Below are 21,982 nucleotides of genomic sequence, written 5' to 3'. Positions count from 1 at the left end.
GAAAATCCTAAACTAGTTCATATAAGTCGAGCACAAATATCGTCCATACATGGTATTCGTGCAAACGTTCCTCACAAGACATTGTCCCTAACACTAAAATACAGCTAATGTTTCTGAACATTTTGAACAAAAAATAGGCAAAATACATTTAGTTCCATGCATAATGTACTCGTTCAAGTAATCTGACAACTTGATTGATCATAACTGGCATAGACGTTCTAAAACTTAACATGACAGTGCTTGGTGATGCAAGAGGCAATGCCAACACAGCTTCTTGTTGCATCCTTGTTAGCTCCAGGAACTGACTCAGAATGTCACCATCAAGGATCGTAGGTGTCCCAACCTGTCCGCCAACCCCCAAAAAAAGAAGAAGAAAAGAAAATCAGTCGGTTTCAGTCCCTCACATATACACGTGCACGAAGACAGCACAAGATGAACTAAGTTCACAGGGGCTCACCAGATTTTCACGTCTTCGATACTCATTGTGGTCATTTCCTAAAATAGGAGCAGTAAGCGGGTGAATCACCAGCTTAGATTGAACTTCTTCCAGCAACGCACATTCCTCCCTGCAACGAACATATTCATGTGGACAACAGGTCAACAACCCATAAATAATTCCAACCAATTAACATGATAGCCTCGAAATAATACAGCACGGAGCCATATTTTTATACTATATTACAGAATAGAACCATATTTTATAAGGAAATATAGTACTCTTTAAAATCTAACAGTGATGCATACACCCGTAGATATTTAATAAGCCAATTTCAGACTGCTATATCCATGTTTGACAGTAAAGAAAATAATAAGAAAAAAATAGAGGAGAGTAAGATGCTGGAACTAGAAAAGAGAAAAATGAAAAAAAAAGAGATGAACAGATAGATAACATACCTTGTAAAGGGAATGAAGATTATTATGCTGCCCAACAGAGTAGATGCCATGAAACAGTTATGTGTCAGATTTACAACATTACTAGCAGCATCACAGTCCTTCGTTAGGTCATCTGCTGGGAGTTTGTACGAAAATGATCCCTGCAGACGTTATAAAAATGACAAATCACATATAAGAAATAATGACGTAAAGAACTATATGTTGTAGATCCTATTGATGTCTAGAGAACAAAATTGTTCTTGTTAAAAGAAAAACACCTTTATCAAAGTTTTGGTGGGGTATATATGTATATTAGGCACGGACCCAACCTTTAGACTGTTGAAATTGAACTAAGGAGGATAAGTCATCGAGTATGACATAGATGCCATCAAAGCTAGAAAAATACAAATTCCAATTCAAGGTCCTATCGAAAAAACTAGTTAGGGTAGAGTTAGGGACCATGAAAAAAACTTGCCACACGAAGGAGTTCCTAGAAGGATCTGAGAAAATATTTCATCAGACAGACCAGAGATTTGGCCCACCAACCTAGAAGAGGATTTGGCAAACTTGCATTTCTAAGAAGACAAGTGTGATCTGCACTTCAAATTGACAGGTTACAAGCCAGGTTTCATCAAGTCGGTTTTACAAGATCAAACTCAGTTTCCAGATTTTGGCTTATGCTCTCTCTTGCAGTCACGGATAATTTAAAGTCAATTAAGAATCACAAGGCCTGAAAATGGCAAATTCACGCAGTTGGTTTTCAAGGTGAATCTGAATAAATTCCATCCAACTTATGGACAAATTTTTCCATGTGGATCAGCTCATAATAAGTAATAAAGTTATACCGAGTTAAAAATTACAAAAATTGCAGGATACCAAAATCTTCAAGAAGTACAGTATCTCATTGGACTTTCTAGCATTCAACAAACATACCTATGGCTGGCCTCAGTACAATTACTAATTCAAATTCAGAAAAATAATAAGAAAAAGCAAGAACTTTATTTCAGTACGACCCTTGATTTACTCACATGCTGAACACATTTTACTTTCTACCATATTCTATATTCTGGTACTTCGTGGCATTTCATAAAACACAAGGAAAGAGACATGCATTGTCTAGTCCATGTTATTTAATAAGCATGTTCGCGTCCAAGCTATCAGAAACTATTGGCTCTTAATAAAATTTTACCTTCCTTATACTCATGGAAATCTCCCCCATATAGTAAGAACAACTAACCGTCAAGTTCCGCTCTGGACTTGCCTCATCTGTAACAGGAAGTTGATCAAATTCATTTGATCAAAAGATATATATTTTGTTTCGGTATGGGCTACACAATAGTCAGAAATGGAAATCATAATGTCTTGAACACACACACATAGCTGTGTGGTCATCTGAGCATTGAAAATCCACCCGAAGTCAGCAAACATCAAACTCAAGGAAGAATTTATTTAATACTGCATTTTTAACAATTCTGAAGTCCTATAGTTGGATAATCAAGTAAAGGGTAATGCACGTTTCAGAAGCAGCTTAAGATGCTCATAATTTAAAACAATTCCAAAAGGTCTTGGATAGGAGAGCACATATTTTCAGTATGCTAACAAAATGTACTAGAAACAGGAAAAATTATTAGAAATCAAAGAATATCTTATGGCATTGGATATGATATCATTAAAAAATAAGACGTATCTTCGGTATTTTTTATTGTAATTTTAGTATAGGAAAGATTTCCTATCATATTTAGGAGGAGATATTTTCACCTATATAAAGTAGTGTTTGAATTCTAAATCAAGATACACACACACATAACGAAGTTTAATAACTCTTCAATTTACCTTCTAAATGATTTGCACATGACACGACAGCAATACTCCCCTTGCAATCTGAAACAACAGCAGTATCTACATCCATAAGCATGCAGTCACCAACTAGCCATTGGACAGGATCACAGTTTACTAGCTCCAGTTTTCTGGAATCCTGGATTCAAACAGTAAATGGTAGTTTATAGTAATTCAACCAAATACTTAATAATATATTTCGATACTACCATCTCTAGTATTTAAGCTTCTTTTTCTTTCCATCTTGAAACAACACACACTTCTGGTGAAATGTTCAGATCAGGGAAAATGAACTGGTTACTACGCAGAATATAAACAGTATAGTTGCTGACCTCATGGTACAAATAGAAAAGAATACCATCACCACAATCCCCAACAACAATCCTGGTGAAATGTGCAGTTAAAGTCATGATTGTAAAACGCGTTCTTCCAACAGCCAATCTCCTGACCCTCTGAGAGTTATCATTTGGAAAACTGCAAACATAAAACTGAAAACAAAAATAGCACTCTTTACAAGATCCCCAACAATCTTCACCAAGGTTTCCTGTAGCAGAATAAAGAATTTCCCGACTTACAGAACTACCGGCAGAAGCCAAGAAATACCGATCAAGGTAAGGGCACACGGCAAGGACCATCCCAGGCCAAATGGTTGAATAAGCTAATCGCAATTTCCATGCTTCAGTTTCTTCAAGTATGATTCCATCACAGCTATTATCTTCCAGGCTGCTGCAGAGACTACTGCTTGAAAGCTGTTCTGCAGCACAACCACCAACGTGGCAGAAAGATGGATTTTGATCGGACGATGAACCAGTCTTGGAACATAGTGTGGCAGAACCACTGTCAGAATACTGCATACGTTCTAGGCAAAGAACCACCAAACGACCTTTTGTACTGTAAAAAACACACCACAGTTACATTCAGCATGTATATAAATCAAAAGAACTCCAATAAAATCTACTAATTAAAACCAAAATCAATACACCCTAAGTAACAGTAATATGAAAACTTCCTGGAAAATGCGTTAAAGCCCTCCACAAGGTAGATATCTAACCTTTCAGCTTCACCACTAGGCATTATGTCCGGACAAGCAGATAGGCTCGTCCCAACCACCAGCACATGCTCATTTCCAACTTTCACAAGATTCATGCATTCCCCTGTCTCCCCAAATTCAAATTTGAAAGATGAAAATAAACTGCCCGTCACTGGATCCACATAACAGATGTCAGATGAACATGAATCATTATCCAAATCCGTCCTCATGACAAGCAATAATTTGCTCTCATTGTGATATAACACTTTTCTAGGCGTGCCCCCAAGATGAAATTTCTGAACATTAAGCCTCTTACTTGGCACCATTTCCACCTATGACACAATTAGGAAGTATCCTGATGTCAAAAGCAAATAGAATAAATTTCTCGGCGTCTCAAGAGTCAAGTCATTATGAGCAGAAAGTTGCAAAGGCTAACATAATACCCGTCATTTCTCTCTAATAATGTCATACAGTTTCGGTAAACACTAAATATGTGCATTCTGAAAATAGAAGGTGCGCGACCATGAAACTTCTCGAGGGTGAATAACTTTGATGTTTATTTCAAAGGTTGAGGGGGTAATGGGGAAGACCTAACTGATCTACCACGAAGGATTTTCTTTTTATAATTTTTAGTGAATTACCTAGAAAGTAGGCCAATGCAGGCTTTATCAAAAAAATAGTGCTTCAGTCATTTCAGGCAAACATGTTTGTTGGATTTACAGGCCATCTGTGTAAGAATATGATTATTTTGGCACCAGGCAGTGTTCTACAAAAGATCTGAGCTTTATAAAATTTTCTCCAACTATACAGATTTACAACAACCAATTACACAATATGGTTGTAGTTCAGTGCTATATCCAGAATTCTTGTAGAACATTTTTTTGGCACAAACTAATACAACCACAATATAATTCATTATGTTTTCATGTTTGATATTATTCTCACGTATTACATCAACTGCTTGTACTAGATCCAACATAGAGCTAAAAATATAGGATTTGATAGCAAAACAGAGTAGAACAGTGAAAAAATTGGTACCAAATCAAGGGACTCAATTCAACCACCTCAACCCATTTCCCTTCAAGATGCAGGACACCTATGGTAGTTCTCAGCTTCAATTGCAATTTTCACAAAAACCAAAGAAATCGTAATTCAAATTTCCATCAAGTAATTTCTGACTCATGAGGCGTTGTACAGAGAATGGGTCATTCTACCAATGGATGATTAAGAATTGAGATGACCATTATTATATGGCAAAAGTAATATTCTTAAAATCTATTTCATGTCCATCTCAATCATTTCATATAATTATGTATGTATGCTCTCAAGACAGAGAAAGATACGCCCACAAAGAGGCCATTCGGCTTTAGCACCAATTTTGGAAAATAAAAGTGAAATGCAAAAGCTTTTCAAAAAGGGAAAAGTTGAAGCAGAGGCAGAATCAATCAACATCAAGTATAGACTTATTTTACCAGATGTAGACTGTTCTCCGCAACAAATAAAATTCCTCCAGGGCATTCCACTGAACACACAGGAGAGACATGAGTGGAAGGTTGAAAGGAGATGGAGGTATACGAGAGGCTATGTCTTGCAGTATGCACTAACCAAGGCCTATCACTGAGAGCAATTACATCAGCATCAAGGGAATCACCCAAGGAAACCAAGAAAACAGGCGTGATACCAATACGACGCACAGCAATCAGCTGAAGATTAATTGGAAACTCTCCTTTAGCCTTTCCAGATGCATTGGAAATGGATATTGGTAGTACTTTATGATTTGGAGATGTATACTTCCATGTGGCCTGAGTATTCACCATACAAGAACCAACAGCAGACTGCTGACAAGAAGACCTAGCTGATGATAGTGTAGAAGTAACAGGCCACTCGAACCTAAGAAGCATCCCATTCCTTAATCCCGAAAGAACATACAGACGATCAACAAAGACAAGCCTTACATCTTGAGGAACACAACCACTAATAGCAGCTCCCATGGTGTTCGTTAATGAAATAAACCCAATAGCAAAAATTTGCAGCCCCTTGTCGCATGTAAAGGATACAACTTCTACTGAAGGCTTATGAGTACCGATAACAAACATGTAGTCATTATTTCCATTTGTAAGAGGCGCCATATGGTGGTTATCTCCATAATTTACTAATGATTTATTCAGCTCAAGGTGCTTTTGAGGTATGGAAAAACAAGACACTTCATTCTGCAATTTCACGCACTGAATCTCATATACTTCGTAATGATGTGTCAATGAAGCTCTAATACCAAGGATGAATAAGAAGCACGGACTGGAAGTTGCTACAAGGATTATACCATCTCCAACAGCTCCAAGACTTATGGACATATTATCGGGGAACCATGAAGTCCAAATAGGAGATACAAGAGTGATACCTTTTCTATGTACAGCTCCACTAGGCAAACATAGTCTGACTCCATATTGGTGGATCTGGACCATCACCCCATTGGCCACAAGACCACAAGCCAAAGTACAGACATCAGGCTGAAAACCAACAGTATCAGTCACATCAGAAAAACTAATGCCAACAGAGAGCACCCTGGTTTCTTCAATGAATGACAGTACAAGAAAAGAATGATAGGGATCAGATGCTTCCATTTTTAATGTCCAAGTACCAGTAATACCCTGATAAATAGGAGCAGTTTTTAACGATTTTTCCACACTGATACCACTTCGAATGATTCGTAAAGATCCTTCAGGAGCCATCCCAGAGCAGGCGAACATTTGATCGAATTTCTCTTCAGGATAATCAACAAATGTCATATCCAAGATCGGCGCAATATTTTGAATCGGACTTCTGTGGCACAATAACCCCTCTTCAAATTTTAATACCATTCCGTCAGTCATGTCAACAATGGTTGCCACAAATCCACCATCAAGCCACAAAAGAGCCTTAGATGGTAAACCTCTGCAAAGAGAAGCAGATAGATTTACTCTGATGCGATCAGACTCAAAAAGAACTTCCATTGCATATATATCTCCAGAATCTGCACTAAAAATTATCCTGGGAATATATGAGTCACCAGGTTCCCAACTCCATGAGCAGACATAGTTGAAACCAGGTTTAACGCTACTGTAATCATCGATGTTCATCGGGTCATCATATTTATTTATGTCACTAAGCTCCAACAACGCAGACGCAGCAATGCTACACGTACATTCTTCATCCATAATATCTGGTATTCCAACATGTTCATATTTTTTTCCCTCAAATGGAGTAAAATTCAAACTTGTTCTATAAACACAAGAAGGATTATGAGCATTCCTAAAATCCATCAGGACAACATCACCAGCCCTAAACAGGAAGGCATATCCGTGAACATGAGGGACTTCAACAATATGATGTGCTAAGGGTCCAGCTTCAGCAAACTTATATAATACGTGGATTGCATGTTCCTCAATGTTCCATTCCAACAAAAGAAGTTCATTCCGATAAGAAGATCCCCTTCTGTAGAACAAGAAGAAAACTTCTAAGAATGGTAAATGAATATGCTTTATTTCTCGAATACAGCCAAAGCACCAAAAAAAAAAATCATTTGGTGCAAAGATAAAATTAAATGATAGGAAAGTAGTTCTCAATCTCAAAGCTAAGACATAAAACATTCCTATTTAAAAGAATGGCCAAAACTGGCTTATATTCCTTCCCGGGCTGAGAGTTTTCTTTTGAGATGAAGCACATGCTCCATATAGTTCCAGAGATATTAGTAGATCCTCTATCAGTTTGCAGAAATTCATCTTTTTCAGGAGGACAAGAGATTCTCTAAAATTAGTAAAACAGAAAAAAGAAGAGGTTAGAAAATTTTGTAGCATTTACTGAATATAATTTTCACACAACGAATTAAGAGGACAGCACCAATACAAAATCAATGGTGGTCGAGTATATGCTCAATCCCGACCTTATCAATGATTTGACCATTGGAGGAAAATGAAAGCGAGAAAATAACCAACTGGTCCTCATACGCACTGGCAGCAACAAAGCAACCACTGTATAGGGCAAAGCATTAAACAAACTACATGAATAGCAATTCTAAAATCTCTGAGTGGAAACTGATGTAGCTGTTTATCGTTGGAAAACTCAAGTATGAACAATAGTAGCCAGGGACTAAATCACCTGGAATCAACAGTCAACATCCTTCCAACTTCATGTCTCGAGTTTCCAGGAGCAGAAAGTTGTAAATGAGTCAATGGGAAAAACCTGCAAGATTTAAAGAATAAATAAGTAAGCAACCACTCTCACACGACTATTTTGTGAAATAAGCCTGAAGCTTCAAAATAGGAAAAATGATTTCAAGAAAAAGATAGCAATAAAATATCACCGAATAGAACCTGTGCATTTCATTGCAAAATGAAAGAAACGACAGCTTCCCTGAATCAGAAATGACAAGCAATATATCCTTCCCTCGTAACTACCAAACAATCAAGCAATTAATCCTTAACAATTTCCAAGAAAAAAAATTGGCAAAAAAAAAAAGAATTAGCATAAAAAACCTTGGAACTCTGTGCTTGAAATCTCTCATTCCAAGGAAGAACTGCAATATCTTTTATCGTACCAAACACAGGTTGTTCGGTGATAGATTGCATAACGACATCTTCATCGATTATCGCAAGTTCTATCGATGTCTCCTGAAACAAGGTTTGGCAGAAAGTGAGATTTTATGGCAACATCTCTGAACGACTTAGTCCAGCTCAATAAGAGTTATTAATTAAGGTTCATAAACGACTTGAATTCCTGTAAGGCAATTTTGTGATTCAGTCCCGGCATGCTGTATGTGGAAGATGCTGACATGCATATTTTTTTGGACATAGCCACCGAGAAATAGAATCCAGTCACTGATAAAAAAAATATAACATACATTGTTTGCCTAAGAAAAACCGCTAAAAAATCACTCGTTTTTTTTTCAGAAAAGCAGTTCATTCGGTCAGTTCATGAGCATCGTTACTGTTTCGGACCAAACCAATGGGCTCCTTTGAACTTAATCAATCACCAGTCACCCGTGGGGAAAAAAAGACGATGATTCCATGAAAATCAATCACAAATTACGAAACAAATGACTGAACCTAGTCACGCACACGAACACAAACACAGCTCAACGGCGACTACGTACGGCTTAAATGCTTACCTCGAATTTCTGATATCAATCAAAAGAACACTCAAGAAAATAAAATTCACATAGGAACATAAGAAAAACCTTGCCGAAGACGACGTCGTAGGAGGCGGAGGAGCGGAAGTGACCACGTACAGCTTGAAGAACGACGCTGCCTCTGAGTAATGTCTTTGCCAAATAACAAGAGCTGGCGTCGTTGCAGGAGGACGATCGCGAGTTACGGTTGGCGTTTTGCCTTGCTGATGCCGATGAAGAGGAAGATTCATATTCCGAAACCGCCATTTTTATCTCCGAGAGAAGGATTGGATTTGATTGATTGGGAGAAATTAAATTGTGAATCGAAGAGTTGGTTATGTCCCTCTATGAAGATGGGGAGTGACAAACGGCAGTTAGCGAGGGAAAACTACGGGTCAGTTAGCAAAATAAGTCCGGCAAACATTTTTTGAAAAAAAAAAAACATTTGAAGAGTGTCATTTATTATAAATAAAGTTAAAATTTTTCCATTTTCTGGCTCCTAATAGTTTTTTCCAATAAAATTCAACATAAACATCAAAATTTTGATATTATTACATAATACTTGAATATAAAATATTTTAAACCTGATATTGATATATATATATATTTTTAAGTATTTGAAAATGTATAAAAAATATTTGTATTAATTATATGTATTTTCTCATAAGAATTCGATACAAAAAATTGAAAATATAATATTAATATATGATATTGATTACAAAATATTTTTTTATCTAGTACTAATATATGATTTTGAGTATAAAAACATGTATGAAAAATATTTGTATTAATGACTCGTGACTTTTTCAGATGAAACCAGTACAAAATATTAAAAATGTTGTACTAATATATGATATTTCAGTGTCAATTATTTCAAATATGATATTAATATATGATATTTGAGCACACAAACAAGTGTAATGAATGTTGATATTAATATAGTTGTTCTAATTTTATACTAAAATTGTAATATTTTATATTGTATCTAAAACAATTATTATTTCAATATCATATTCCTTCGGATTTTCAAAGTTTTGTACCAAATTTTATCCGAAAAACACGTCGTTCAATCATCAATGAGTGCATGAACATTTTTTGGGTGAATCACATCAGAATTTTTCTTTGGTTTTACAAAGACTAAACACAAATTCAAATATGCGGGTGAGGATTTAAAAACAAGTGTCCCATGAAAGTTCTAGCGTGTAGTATGTACCAATGATATGATTGGTCAAATTCGATGCCTACTCTCAAATTACGTCAAATCATAGACAAAATAATATTTAAATATCATTCCAAATAATATAATAATTCGTCTAAATATTTTTTTGATAAACATTTGATCAATAGTTATGAAATTTTTATGAACGACTTAGTGATTATAAGTTGGATCACAATCAATTTCTTCTTTTTTTTCCCATATCTTGCAAATAAATTAAAGTAAAAAATATTGAGACATCTTTGTTTGATAATAGTAAGCATTCAAGTAAATGTGGTAAAAACCCAATTGCCAAAGAAAAATTAAGGATTTGCTCTATGCCTTCCCTTCCGTCTTTTATAAAAGGCAAAAACTTGTGTGAGATGATCTCACAGATCATATTCGTGAGACGGATCTCTTATTTGGGTTATCCATGAAAAAGCATTATTTTTTATGCTAAGAGTATCACTTTTTAGTGTGAATATGGGTAGGTTGACCCGTCTCACAGATTAAAATCCGTGAGACGGTCTCACATGAGACCCACTCTTTATAAAAAATAGGAAGTAAGTCATTATTAAGCATTTTTTTTCTTAGACATTCCCTATTTTGGGAAAAAACTTCTTATACCTCTCATTTTATTGTTCCTAGCGAACTAATTCTACGAGTGACTCCAAAAATAATAATAAAAAAAACTCAGACTCGATTCCAATGGATTTACATCTCTAAATAGTAAGATTGTGGACATGTCCACCGATTAATCTAATTCAACAACATGGTCGAAAACAATTATTTATCTATTGTTATGTGATCTATCTCTCCTCTTATCCATTGTTTCCTGGCCTCCTATATATAGTAATACAGTTGTTTTCCAAGAAACAAATAAACAAATATTTGATACGTTCACAGAGACAGGGAGAGCATTGTGATTCCATCCTCTCTCCCACCCGCTTTCTTCTTCTCCTTTTCTCTCCATCTTTCTCATTGGATTTCTACAGAGATTTGAGGTAACATATTACATACAAATCCATTATGGGCTATTGTTTGCACTTGGAAAAGATTAAGTTATATACATTCTAGATGTTGGTTCATGCATTTGATGAATGTATTTTGATTGATACATCTTGTATTCTTTTAAAAAATGGTATTTTTTTTCTTGCATGATTGCATGATTTTCCCTGTGTGCTATGGTTTTCCCAATCAAATGTAGAGAATATGGCCTTTCTTGTTTATGTTGAGCATCAGGATTCCAGTTAGTTTCTTCCTTTTCCCTCATTTATTTATTGATTAAATTTGTGAATATGGCAAGAAATCAATCTACCAGAGCATTCTTATTGGTTGGTTCTGGTTTTGAGAGGAATGGGAATGACATTTGCATGTTCATTGGATGATCTGGATAGCCGATTAGTGAGATCAGTCAGTTTTGGAGGTAACAACACGAGGATCGCTCCATCTGTTGGTTTTAACGTTGGAGAATCTAAAATGAAATCTTTCGGTTCGGCCAATATGATCCTTGAAGGATCCCTTAGCTTTAAGAGGAGGGAATTAGAGCCCAAAATCTCCATCCAGACTCCGGAAGAGCGTGCATCAATCAGCATGACAAGTAGCTACAAATTGCCCATACTCAAAAAACCACTGCCATATTCAGACAATGACAGACATCTGGCTGCTGTGAGGTTGCAAAAAACATACAAGAGTTTTCGAACACGAAGGCAACTCGCAGATTGTGCTGTTCTGGTGGAGCAAAGATGGTACCTACCCTTTATGATTTAGCTATTTAATATAAAATCTCATTCCATTGTGTTCCTGATTTGGAATGTTTGTCATTTAGGTGGAAGCTTTTAGATTTTGCTGAGCTCAAACGTAGTTCTGTATCATTTTTCGACATCGAGAAACCTGAAACGGCTATTTCACGTTGGTCAAGAGCAAGAACAAAAGCAGCCAAGGTGCTGTATGTACAATTACTCGTTGCACTTCGATGTTTTTCCATTTTCTTACGACCGAGGCTCGTTCTTCATTAATGTTAGGTGGGGAAAGGTTTGTCCATAGCTGATAATGCCCGGAAACTAGCTTTGCAGCATTGGCTTGAGGCGGTAAGTGTCTGTGCTTTGAGTTATTTTCAATGGATGATGTTCATTTATGAAATCATGGTATTTCTATATTGTGTTTTCAGATTGATCCTAGGCACCGCTATGGCCACAACCTACAATTCTACTATATCAACTGGCTCCATTGTGACAGTAAACAACCCTTCTTCTACTGGTAACTTTCATATACTACAAAGTGAAGAAGTTTCATTTGTCTACATCTATCTCTATGACAGTTTACTTTGAACTTCAGGCTGGACATTGGAGACGGTAGAGAAGTAAATCTAGAGAGATGTCATAGATCAAAACTTCAACAACAGTGTATCAAATACCTTGGTCCGGTAAGTTGCACAACCCCATGTAGAAGTTCTTGATTTTGCTGAATATATATCCATGATGGGCAATCTCTTAGATTCGACTTATCACTGGAAACCTCAACATGGCTAATGTGAAATAGCACATAATTGCCTTTTTCACCTGACTAGTTGAATTGAGCAAATTACTCCCTATTCAACTTTGTAGATGGAGAGACGCGCATATGAAGTTATCATAAGTAATGGGAAGTTAATGTACAAAGAATGTGCCAAAATTCTGGACACGAGGGAGGGGCCAGAAGATGTAAAATGGATCTTTGTGCTCAGTGTGTCCAAAATCTTGTACGTAGGACAAAAGAAGAAGGGTACTTTTCAACATTCCAGTTTCTTAGCAGGAGGTGCAACATTATCTGCTGGACGATTAGTTGTAGAAAATGGTGTTCTGAAGGTAAAGAATATAACACAATGCCACCTCTTTTTTCTTTTTCTTTTCCTGGGAATGTTATTCGTCTCCCAAAATACAAACACACTCTCTCATGTATTTTAATTTTCTACCCCGAAAATTCATTTTTCCTTCTTACATATTGAAATATAATCATTACATTTGATTTAATTTTTCAATGTTAATTCCAAGAAAAAACTTTATTACTACATTACATTATAACTCAAAATATATATTTCAAATTTTAAATAATACCATCCAATAATTTAGTACAGTAACAGTTCAGTTTTCCCAAAACAAAACCTCGCAAAGCCTATCCCTTTCTTCTTTAATAATTGGTAATTTAAACTAATTGCAAAGGTTCAGGTGACATGAAATGTATGATCTGCTGTTTTGGACACAGGCAGTTTGGCCACACAGTGGACATTACCTTCCAACAGAAGAAAACTTCGAGGAATTCATGTCCTTTCTTATGCAAAATAATGTTGATCTCAGTGTTGTTCAGGTAAGATACATTATGGACTTTGGTTGTACTTTTGTCAAACATGGAAAAAGCTAATTTCGAGTATGTTGCAGAAAGCACCGTGTAATGAACTTGAAGTTTGTGTTGGCCTGCGTAGTAGCATATCAGTACCAGATTTCCGGTATGCTGGAGGCCACGAGATAAAAAACGTAGAGGGCTCGAGGAAAAAACAATCAAAGGATGACGAAAATATGCAACCCCCAATATCAAGATGGTCCAGGAAACTACAGTCAAAAATCGCTCTCCTTCAAATCCCAAAGAGGGAGGAAGCGGTAGAGCTGTTCAGGACACCAAAACCAGGGTCTCCTTATACTCCAGATAGTCAACTGGATGATGGATACGAGACAGCAGACGAATACCTTTCAGATTCAGAGTTCTCGTTCTCCAAGCATAACTTATTCGATCAAGATACTGAAGAAGAGGAATACGAAAAATATGTCCCTCAAGAAAAGATAATAAAGAGGATAAACTCACACAAAGGGATGAAATCTTATCAGCTGGCTAATCAATTATCATGTAGATGGACAACAGGAGCTGGACCGCGAATTGGATGTGTCAGGGATTATCCTTCAGAGCTCCAGTTCCGTGTGCTAGAAGAGGTAAGTTTGTCTCCCAGAAGTGCATTGTCATCACCTCGTAGAAGTGCAAGACCAACTGTTACTATGGGATGGAATCTTACTCCTACCAACACCACTGCATGTAGAAAGAAAAGTCCATTGGCTATAGAATCATCATAATTCATCCACACAAACAAGGAAGAATTGGTGTAATTGACAAGTGCAGTCTTGGTAGTGAAAAACATTCTCTTAATTTATGAATTTGTTTTTGTTCCATCTATCCATGATTGCCTTCGTAAAATTTTCCTATGTAAAATACTTCAAAATTTGTAGGTCAGATAGTTTGTTGGTGTTTGACTCTTTATAGCTAAAAACTGTATGTGCCATCGTCATCCACGTCTTTCGATCATCTCGTATCACATTCCAAACAATCTATAAAAGTTAAACAAAATCTACCATTCTCATTTGAGTTTCTAGTTTGGATTAGATTAGGATGTTTCTATTTCCAAATTATTACAAAGTTTTGGAAAGGTTTTTGACCTAATCCCTTCTCATCCAATGTTCTTTAATTTATGTAATATAACTAGGTTTGAAAGCCCCCATGGCACCGGTGGTGTTTCGTTAAAAATAATTATAAACTACATACAGATTTATTGGGTTCTTTATGTAATAATTAAATTATATAAATACTTAACAAGTAATTCCTACTTCTCGATGAATGAGGATTTATATTCTATTTCATTTTCATTAATAATAGGATTCAAAGAAAATCAGTTGGTACAACTAAATTGTTTCATATTATATGAATATAATTATATATTTTGAAAATTTTTTGGAGCCAATTAAGTTGTGAAAATTACGATTAAATGAACGAAATGGATAGGTTTACTTCGACAAGGACTCAAAGCATACATAATGGCTGGAAAAATGAAATTGCCATTTTGCACGCAAAGAGATTTTATCTTTGCTTTTAAACATTACGCTCACAGGTTGAATCCAATTCAATAAATGGAATGACAAGTGTGGCTTACTAAACCTCCTCAATGTTAATGAAAGAAAACCGAATGGATAACGATACACACCGTTTGAAGTTGGTAGTGATTTTCCATAATCATCACTACTCCACATATTTGATGAACCAAAATGGCTGGTACAGCTGCATTTCCTCCAGTAGCAGTACAGTTTCCTGGTCGCTCCAACTATCCCCATCAACATCCCTGTAATATACCATGAAACTGGCCTTCATTTTAGGAAAACCAGTAGTGGCAAATTGGTAACTAAATGACTCAATGGTCCACATAAAAGAAATGAAAGCCATGAAATTACCTGAAGTGAGAATTGCGTAATTTTAACAAATAAAAGACAATGACCATTATATGTATTCATTTATCAATTTTTATACTATGGCAGCTTTTGTAACTAAATTTAGATATTACATAATAAACTAACTTGAAAGGATGAAGAAAAACCAATCAATCACTCTACAATTGGATATGCACGACTAACATGAGAGACCAGCTTTTGGTATCATGTTGACCAGTGTAAAATTAAGATATCTCAAACACAGGACTTCCACCATGGGAAAAGCTAAGTGAAGATATCATATAGAAGTATGTCTAAAGATTCAACGTCACAGGTGGTAAGGCAACCTTGTCAATAACAAAATCAATCCATAGTTAAGAGTTCAGTCATCCTCTCAAACTATATCCACCAGTTACTTCAGAATGGAGTAAAAGATTTCCTGAGTTATTCAAGTTAATAACTTCATTCAATTAACCGAACCCATGAACTAGAATATTACACTTTGTTCCAGAAACTAATCGTGCACACTAAAATTTCACAAAGCAAGATATAAACCGGCACTCCGACGCCTTTTATCAACCCTACTGTCAGGAATTGCTCTAGTTGGCCTGATCACGTGAAATTCAACCCATGTCATTTGCGGTATCCTCCAACGTAACCCCTCATAGAGCTGAACTATTCCAGAGTACAGGCCAGCAGCTGCCCATATGATACAGTCTCCAACATAGCATACCGCCATACCCTGATGTCCGTCTGTTCTCGACATTCCATGAAACCCTCTCCACTCTCCACTTCCACAATTCCGAGCACTGCTGAATGTGGTCTATTAACCACTATCTTAATCCAACCAAGAAATAATAAATTTTCAATCCATCGACATCCAAATCTTGAATCTCTTCTAACAGCAGATAGAAACCCCTGGGCCGTCACATTTATGTCGCATCCCGAGCCTATGAAACTGTTGGACACCAGAGTTTTCCAGGAAAACACTGGTGTGTAGCTTGAAACTACATTATATGCTCGATGTGAAGGTCTTATATGAGGCTCTTTCTTGGCTCAAAGATGGTTTCACCTTGATCGCCTCTTTTACCCGATTCTCAATACCACTTTCAACAAGCACACGAAAGCTCTTTTCTAGCAAATCCATCTTTCCGTTTGACTCTAGAGCATCACACACTAACTTATAAGTATACTCCCTAGGAATTGACCCTTCCTCGACAAGCTCAACCAAGAAATCCCTTGCCTCAACCACCCTCCCTGCTTCACATAAGGCATGAATTATCGGTGTATATGAACTTGAAGTTGGCACCCCATGATTCCTTTTTTGCATGATCCTCAACATCTCAATAGCCTTTTCAACCTCATTCACTACACTGTAGTATCTAATGAAGGAATTATAAGTAATTCTGTTAGGTACACATCCTCTTCTAGACATTTCATCAAACAGTTCCAGTGCCCTCCCAATCCTACTAGTCTTACAACAACCATTGATCAGAGAATTGTAAGTCACGACATCTGGAACAAACCCTTTAAACAACATTAATCGGAACAAATGATTCGCTTCCCACATACGTCTACGCGTAGCTTTTCGACATGCTGTTTCCATGGCATACCTACAATAAGAACTAATCAAAACCGTGTATGTAAAGGCATCAGGGGGATATCGAAACCCAGGCAACTCCATTTGTTCCAGCAAGAATCTCGCTCTTTTGAAAAAACCAACTTGACAAAGGGCGTAAATTATGGTATTATAAGCATAAACGTCAGGCTTGCAGTGAAATTGCTTCATCCTATAAAATGCTGACAAAGCCTCATTCGCTAAACCTTCTTCCCCTAAAGCTTTGATCAAGCAAGTCATGGTTGCAGTTGTAACAAGATTGCATTTTTCTGACCTCCGCGACATGTTTTTCAAGAAATCCCACAGTAAATTCAATCTATTCCCTTTAACTAGAACAAGAGCCATCTCCTTACAGGTTTGCTCATTGTGTTGAAACCTGAAATGAGTTTCAACCCAATAGTAAAACTCTAGTGCCTTTTCCAGTCCATGATTCAATTTCTTGGGGTTTCTATGAGCTGCCGGGCCAAGAATGAGAGAACCCTTCTTGTATTTAACGGATTCTTGTTTGAGGTTCCTTTGTTTGAGTGGGGAGCGGTGTCGGGAGGGCTTTTGCCGGCCGATGGATCTGAAGGATTGAAACAGGTGTAATGGGATAAACCTTAGGACTTGAATAACGCTTTCTGAGGTCCAAATGAGGTGGTGGTTAGGAAGAGCGGTGTTGAAGGGCTTGTTTTGGATTATTGCTTGCAGAACTTGTTTCGCGATGGTACTAGTTTGGGTGACAAAACAGCGGCGGAGCGGCGGCGATCTAAACATAAAGAAACTAACTGGTGTCGTCGGAGCAGGGCCTCGGTGGTATTGACTACAGTAGTTGTATTCTTCAAATTACATTTGTGCACATTGAATTTTATTTTACAATTAAATGTGAAAAACAATGGCATTTAACTTTTTTTAAAAAAATATTACATTCCAAATATACATTTAGTCATCTAAAATAACAGAATTTTATATCTCAAAAAACAGAACATGAAAATAATTTTTGTTTTCCAAATTTCAAAAATAAGTTTGAACAATCACACTCGAAACTTGCAGCTAACGCCTCGGCTTCAAATTCACAAAGCGTGAACTTGGGGAGACGTAGTTGGAATACATAAGTATAGTTTTTATTGTTTACAATGAAATAATATAAAATTTTAAATTCGCATCTTACTTATGTATATATATTAGTAATACAAATTCGAATGAATTTCAAATGACAAAATCATTAAGTAAATCTGAAATTCATCATAATTAATATGAAATATTATATAAACATATAAAAGATTGATATGAAGCTTATGTTCTTACTTTTTTGTACAACAAAATACTTTTGAAATTCATCGATTCAAACGCAACTAAAAGACTTTTGCTCTTAAAAAACACTGAAAAAATGACTTACACGAAGTTTACGCTAAAATTCAGTGCTAAGTTACTTTATTAGTTGTACGATAGCAATATGTAACTATAGCAGTAGGTCTTGTGCTCTTAAGTTTCAGCATGAACACCGAAGATCAGTTAACAAAAAGTAGTGGATAAAGATTAAAGATCAATGATTAAGATAACAACGATGAGATATTAGTCACAAAGTAGCCAATGGGCAAGAATCGAGATGTTAGTTCAATGGTCAGGGTGTTACCCAGTAATGTGCGAGATGTTCCTCCATTATACTTAAATTTAGCTTGAGTTGAAGTTCGATTGCTAGGTTTAAATATTTGGATATGTTTGCTAGCCATTAAAATTATTATTTGAAAAGCTAGAAATAATTTTATTTAATATATTATTTTATCATATCAATAACTATTAAACAAGTCGATTTTGACTTTAATTTATGTTGAAAAATATTTGAAAATTTCGAGTTCGATTCAAATTCAATAATTTTGGATACGAATCAATCAGACTCGAAAATGTCATGAACGGTTCGAATTATTGACACCCTACTTCATACAAGTTTGAAACAACATGAATATCAATCGAATTAAATTGTGTGAAGAAAACATATATGCATTATTGTGTGAAGAAAACATATATGCATTCCCTCGAACGTCCTTGCTGGTCAGATATGACAATTTTCCAGTGAGTTCGGGGCTCCGTGAGGAAAATCTGAAACGAGAGTGGTTTGGGACTAATTTTCAAGTTCGAGGATTTTTTTTGAATCCTCAAAATAATTCGAGCGGATATGGAGATCTTATCTACATCCTCAAACATCACCTCGATAATAATAATATTATAATTATTATTTAAAGTATTGATAATAATTTTAGATTTGGGGATTCCTGAACCTTCTCCTACTCTTGTCTCATTTTTATTTTTGAAACAGAGATGAGAATAGGGATATTCTAGGGTTCGGGTTCGGAAATCACCAAACACAAAAGAAATGGATATGAAGGCAGTGATACAATTCGAGGACGAGAATGATGATGACAAACCTACCCAGCCTCGTTATCATCCCTTGACAAGAGCTATGTTTTAGGACGTTGGTAATGCGTAACAAAAAAATAGGAAGAGTATGACAAGAATTAGACGCTATATTCAGATATTAATTTATATTACAAAGAGTAAAAACAACAAATAAAAGATTCTTTATCACTAGACTAGGCAGATGGGCACATAGTTGAGTTTATTTTAAACAGATTAGAAAAATTCAACATAAAAACCAAATTGGAAGATAGTGCCAAATTAGGCCTTTAAGCTCCGAGTTTAAAAATTCACCAAAATAACTAAATAAAATTACAGCATTACACTATTTGAAAAGGACTTTCAATCTAGGGGAAGTTATTTAAAAATCCCCAATCATAATATTTCTTTGCATTCACTCCCTACCCACAAAATTGTGGTACTATTTCATACAAAATGTGGTACACTTCATGTGGAAATGTGGTACACTTCATGTGGAAATGTGGTACTAAAAAAGTACCTAGGGACTGAAAACAAAGAAAAAAAACGGCTGGGGACTGAAGCCAAATTTCCCGTTCAATCTACTCTGTTTGACATATGCAGAATGGCATCTTGTGTTTAGAATCTATATATTATTCCATTTTGCAAGAGAGATGGAGACTAGTTGTATCCTATTTTGCCTCCATTTGGCAAGCTTTCCTGCCCTCACTATTCTCTAATTCCACAATTTGACTTATATTTTAAGTTAGGACAAAAAGGCAGTCCAAACTTAAATATTCACTTAAATTGTACCAAAAAATAGTTCCTTTAATATGCTCTTACAAAATAATATAGTAAATAGTTTTATAATATATTAGAGCAAAACAATGTGGATCCAACATCTTTTCTCCCACTCCATGATATCTTCTCCTTTTTTTATAGTAGCGTACGCCTTTAACTAATTAATAACAAGTTTTCAACAATCATGAAACATCACTATTAAAGTATAAACAACATCGTCATAGAACCGTTGTTTTTCTTGTTAAAATCGATCGAGTCGAAGGCTGACGATAATCAAGAAAATTGTGATCGATATCATGTTACATCTCGAATATCATTACACAATACGAGTTCTTCACATTTTGCTAAAAATTAGCATCATATGTTCATTGATGATTCTAATACAAAACTTTCACGACATTAGGAAAAAAATACTCTATAAATGTAACATATAAAAATAGAAAATTTGCGTTTTGTTTTAAACAAAAAATTCTAATAATTAAAATAAGTGATGGCCTTTATCCCATTAATTTTTTTTGGGAAAACATAGTGATGTCACTGCAATTAAAAAAAAAAAAGACAAACAAATAATTCAAAAGAACGACCACAACAACAGAAAGTAAATAATTAAACATTGATCATCTTGGTGCACATATATAAATTAAAGATGGTGATTGTGTACATTGACAAGCAAAACAATTGATTTATTTACTTCAACTCCGAGACTGATCATTAGAGGCAAGAATGGAGATTCAGTTCGAGCAGAAGGAAAGCAAGAACGGCAACAAAATGTTGAAAAATGGAAAGAACAAGAGCAGAAACAAATTCGTAGGAGTGAGGCAAAGGGCCTCGGGGAGATGGGTTGCCGAGATCAAAGACACGACGCAGAAGATTCGTATGTGGCTGGGCACTTTCGAGACGGCCGAAGAAGCTGCCCGCGCCTATGACGAGGCGGCCTGTCTCCTGCGCGGCTCCAACACCCGCACGAATTTCGTCACATCTCATCTTCAATCCTCACAAAACTCCCCGCTTGCATCCAGGATCAGGAATCTTTTGAACACCAAGAGAAAATCCAACACCATCAATTCGAAAAACCAAGAATCGTGCCTTACCACTACTGCTGCTGCTGCTGACGATTGTCAAGACACGAGCGGCGCTACTAGTACAGATACTACTACCACCACTGCTGCTACAACCATTTTCGAGTGTGCTGATGATCATAGTAACTATACGATGTTCGAAGATGTGTATAAGCCGGATTTCAGCCATTTTGAACTGCCCTGGACAGAGATTATATGTGGGGGCGGCGGCTTTGCGACGATGTTCGATGATAACATTTGCTTATCAGAATTCGAGCGGATGAAAGTCGAAAGACAGATATCAGCATCGCTTTACGCCATCAATGGTGTGCAAGAGTATATGGACATGGAGATGGAGTCTACCACTGATCATCAACCCACCTTTATGTGGGATCTTCCTCCTATATGTCCCCTTCCATGTTAAATCCATCCATTTATGTCATTTACTCCATGTCTGAATTTATAAAATCTAATATATCTCCATTTCTTCCATCTCAATATGTGTGTGTATTTCAAAGTTTTGCAGTTTTCCAATTCAATTAACCCATTAATTACATGATTATCTTAAAAAATACACACACACAAACATATATATAAAAGTAATAGAATACTATCATAATTAGTGTTTGATTTGAGACATTTAAAAAAACGAAAACGAAAACGAAAAAACTTTATTAACATTGATATAAGGGCAAAGATAAACGATTGGGTTTAATATGTACAACTTAGCTTACTAATTGTCACACTCTTGAACAAGATACAAGTACAACTCCTCCACAAACCATTCAGAAAAAATTGAATCATGGGTAATGTAGTTATTATTTCATTATTTACGTAAACAAATTTCAGTTTTA

The 21,982-nt window shown here is 36.0% G+C and overlaps 4 protein-coding genes across 6 annotated transcripts; 2 read left to right on the top strand and 2 right to left on the bottom strand.

Moving 5' to 3' along the window:
* On the bottom strand, positions 1-9,290 carry LOC140818190 (DNA damage-binding protein 1a-like). Its single transcript, XM_073178075.1, has 15 exons — positions 8,952-9,290; positions 8,251-8,385; positions 8,089-8,168; positions 7,874-7,957; positions 7,659-7,746; positions 7,360-7,522; positions 5,212-7,208; positions 3,761-4,071; positions 3,285-3,600; positions 3,042-3,197; positions 2,707-2,848; positions 2,063-2,139; positions 895-1,034; positions 458-566; positions 1-343 (listed from the first exon to the last, which is right to left on the bottom strand). Exons 1-15 carry the CDS (start codon positions 9,147-9,149, stop codon positions 149-151), a joined length of 4,191 nt encoding a protein of 1,396 aa, XP_073034176.1. The 5' UTR covers positions 9,150-9,290; the 3' UTR covers positions 1-148.
* A 1,666-nt stretch (positions 9,291-10,956) lies between these two features.
* LOC140818048 (IQ domain-containing protein IQM6-like) lies at positions 10,957-14,273 on the top strand. Its single transcript, XM_073177862.1, has 9 exons — positions 10,957-11,081; positions 11,384-11,825; positions 11,906-12,020; positions 12,102-12,167; positions 12,248-12,336; positions 12,415-12,502; positions 12,684-12,923; positions 13,321-13,422; positions 13,494-14,273. The coding sequence occupies exons 2-9, from the start codon at positions 11,434-11,436 to the stop codon at positions 14,175-14,177; spliced, it is 1,776 nt and encodes a 591-aa protein (XP_073033963.1). The 5' UTR covers positions 10,957-11,081; positions 11,384-11,433; the 3' UTR covers positions 14,178-14,273.
* LOC140818049 (pentatricopeptide repeat-containing protein At1g77405) lies at positions 13,980-17,754 on the bottom strand. 3 transcript variants are annotated; one of them, XM_073177863.1, is made up of 2 exons: positions 15,080-17,754; positions 13,980-14,133 (listed from the first exon to the last, which is right to left on the bottom strand). In XM_073177863.1, the coding sequence occupies exon 1, from the start codon at positions 17,671-17,673 to the stop codon at positions 16,312-16,314; it is 1,362 nt and encodes a 453-aa protein (XP_073033964.1). In that variant the 5' UTR covers positions 17,674-17,754; the 3' UTR covers positions 13,980-14,133; positions 15,080-16,311. The 3 variants fall into 3 exon arrangements, with proteins under 3 accessions (XP_073033964.1, XP_073033966.1, XP_073033965.1); XM_073177865.1 differs by lacking the exon at positions 13,980-14,133 and adding an exon at positions 14,848-15,036 and having other exon boundaries at positions 15,076-17,754; XM_073177864.1 differs by lacking the exon at positions 13,980-14,133 and having other exon boundaries at positions 14,848-15,214; positions 15,647-17,754.
* A 3,002-nt stretch (positions 17,755-20,756) lies between these two features.
* Positions 20,757-21,579, top strand: LOC140818585 (ethylene-responsive transcription factor ERN1-like). The gene has a single exon (XM_073178592.1). It carries the CDS (start codon positions 20,794-20,796, stop codon positions 21,550-21,552), a length of 759 nt encoding a protein of 252 aa, XP_073034693.1. The 5' UTR covers positions 20,757-20,793; the 3' UTR covers positions 21,553-21,579.
* The last annotated feature ends 403 nt before the right edge of the window (positions 21,580-21,982 follow it).

This window comes from Primulina eburnea, chromosome 17, assembly GCF_022965805.1.
Source record: "Primulina eburnea isolate SZY01 chromosome 17, ASM2296580v1, whole genome shotgun sequence".
NCBI classification, from domain to species: Eukaryota; Viridiplantae; Streptophyta; class Magnoliopsida; order Lamiales; family Gesneriaceae; genus Primulina; species Primulina eburnea.
This window is presented reverse-complemented; position numbering and strand designations above follow the sequence as displayed.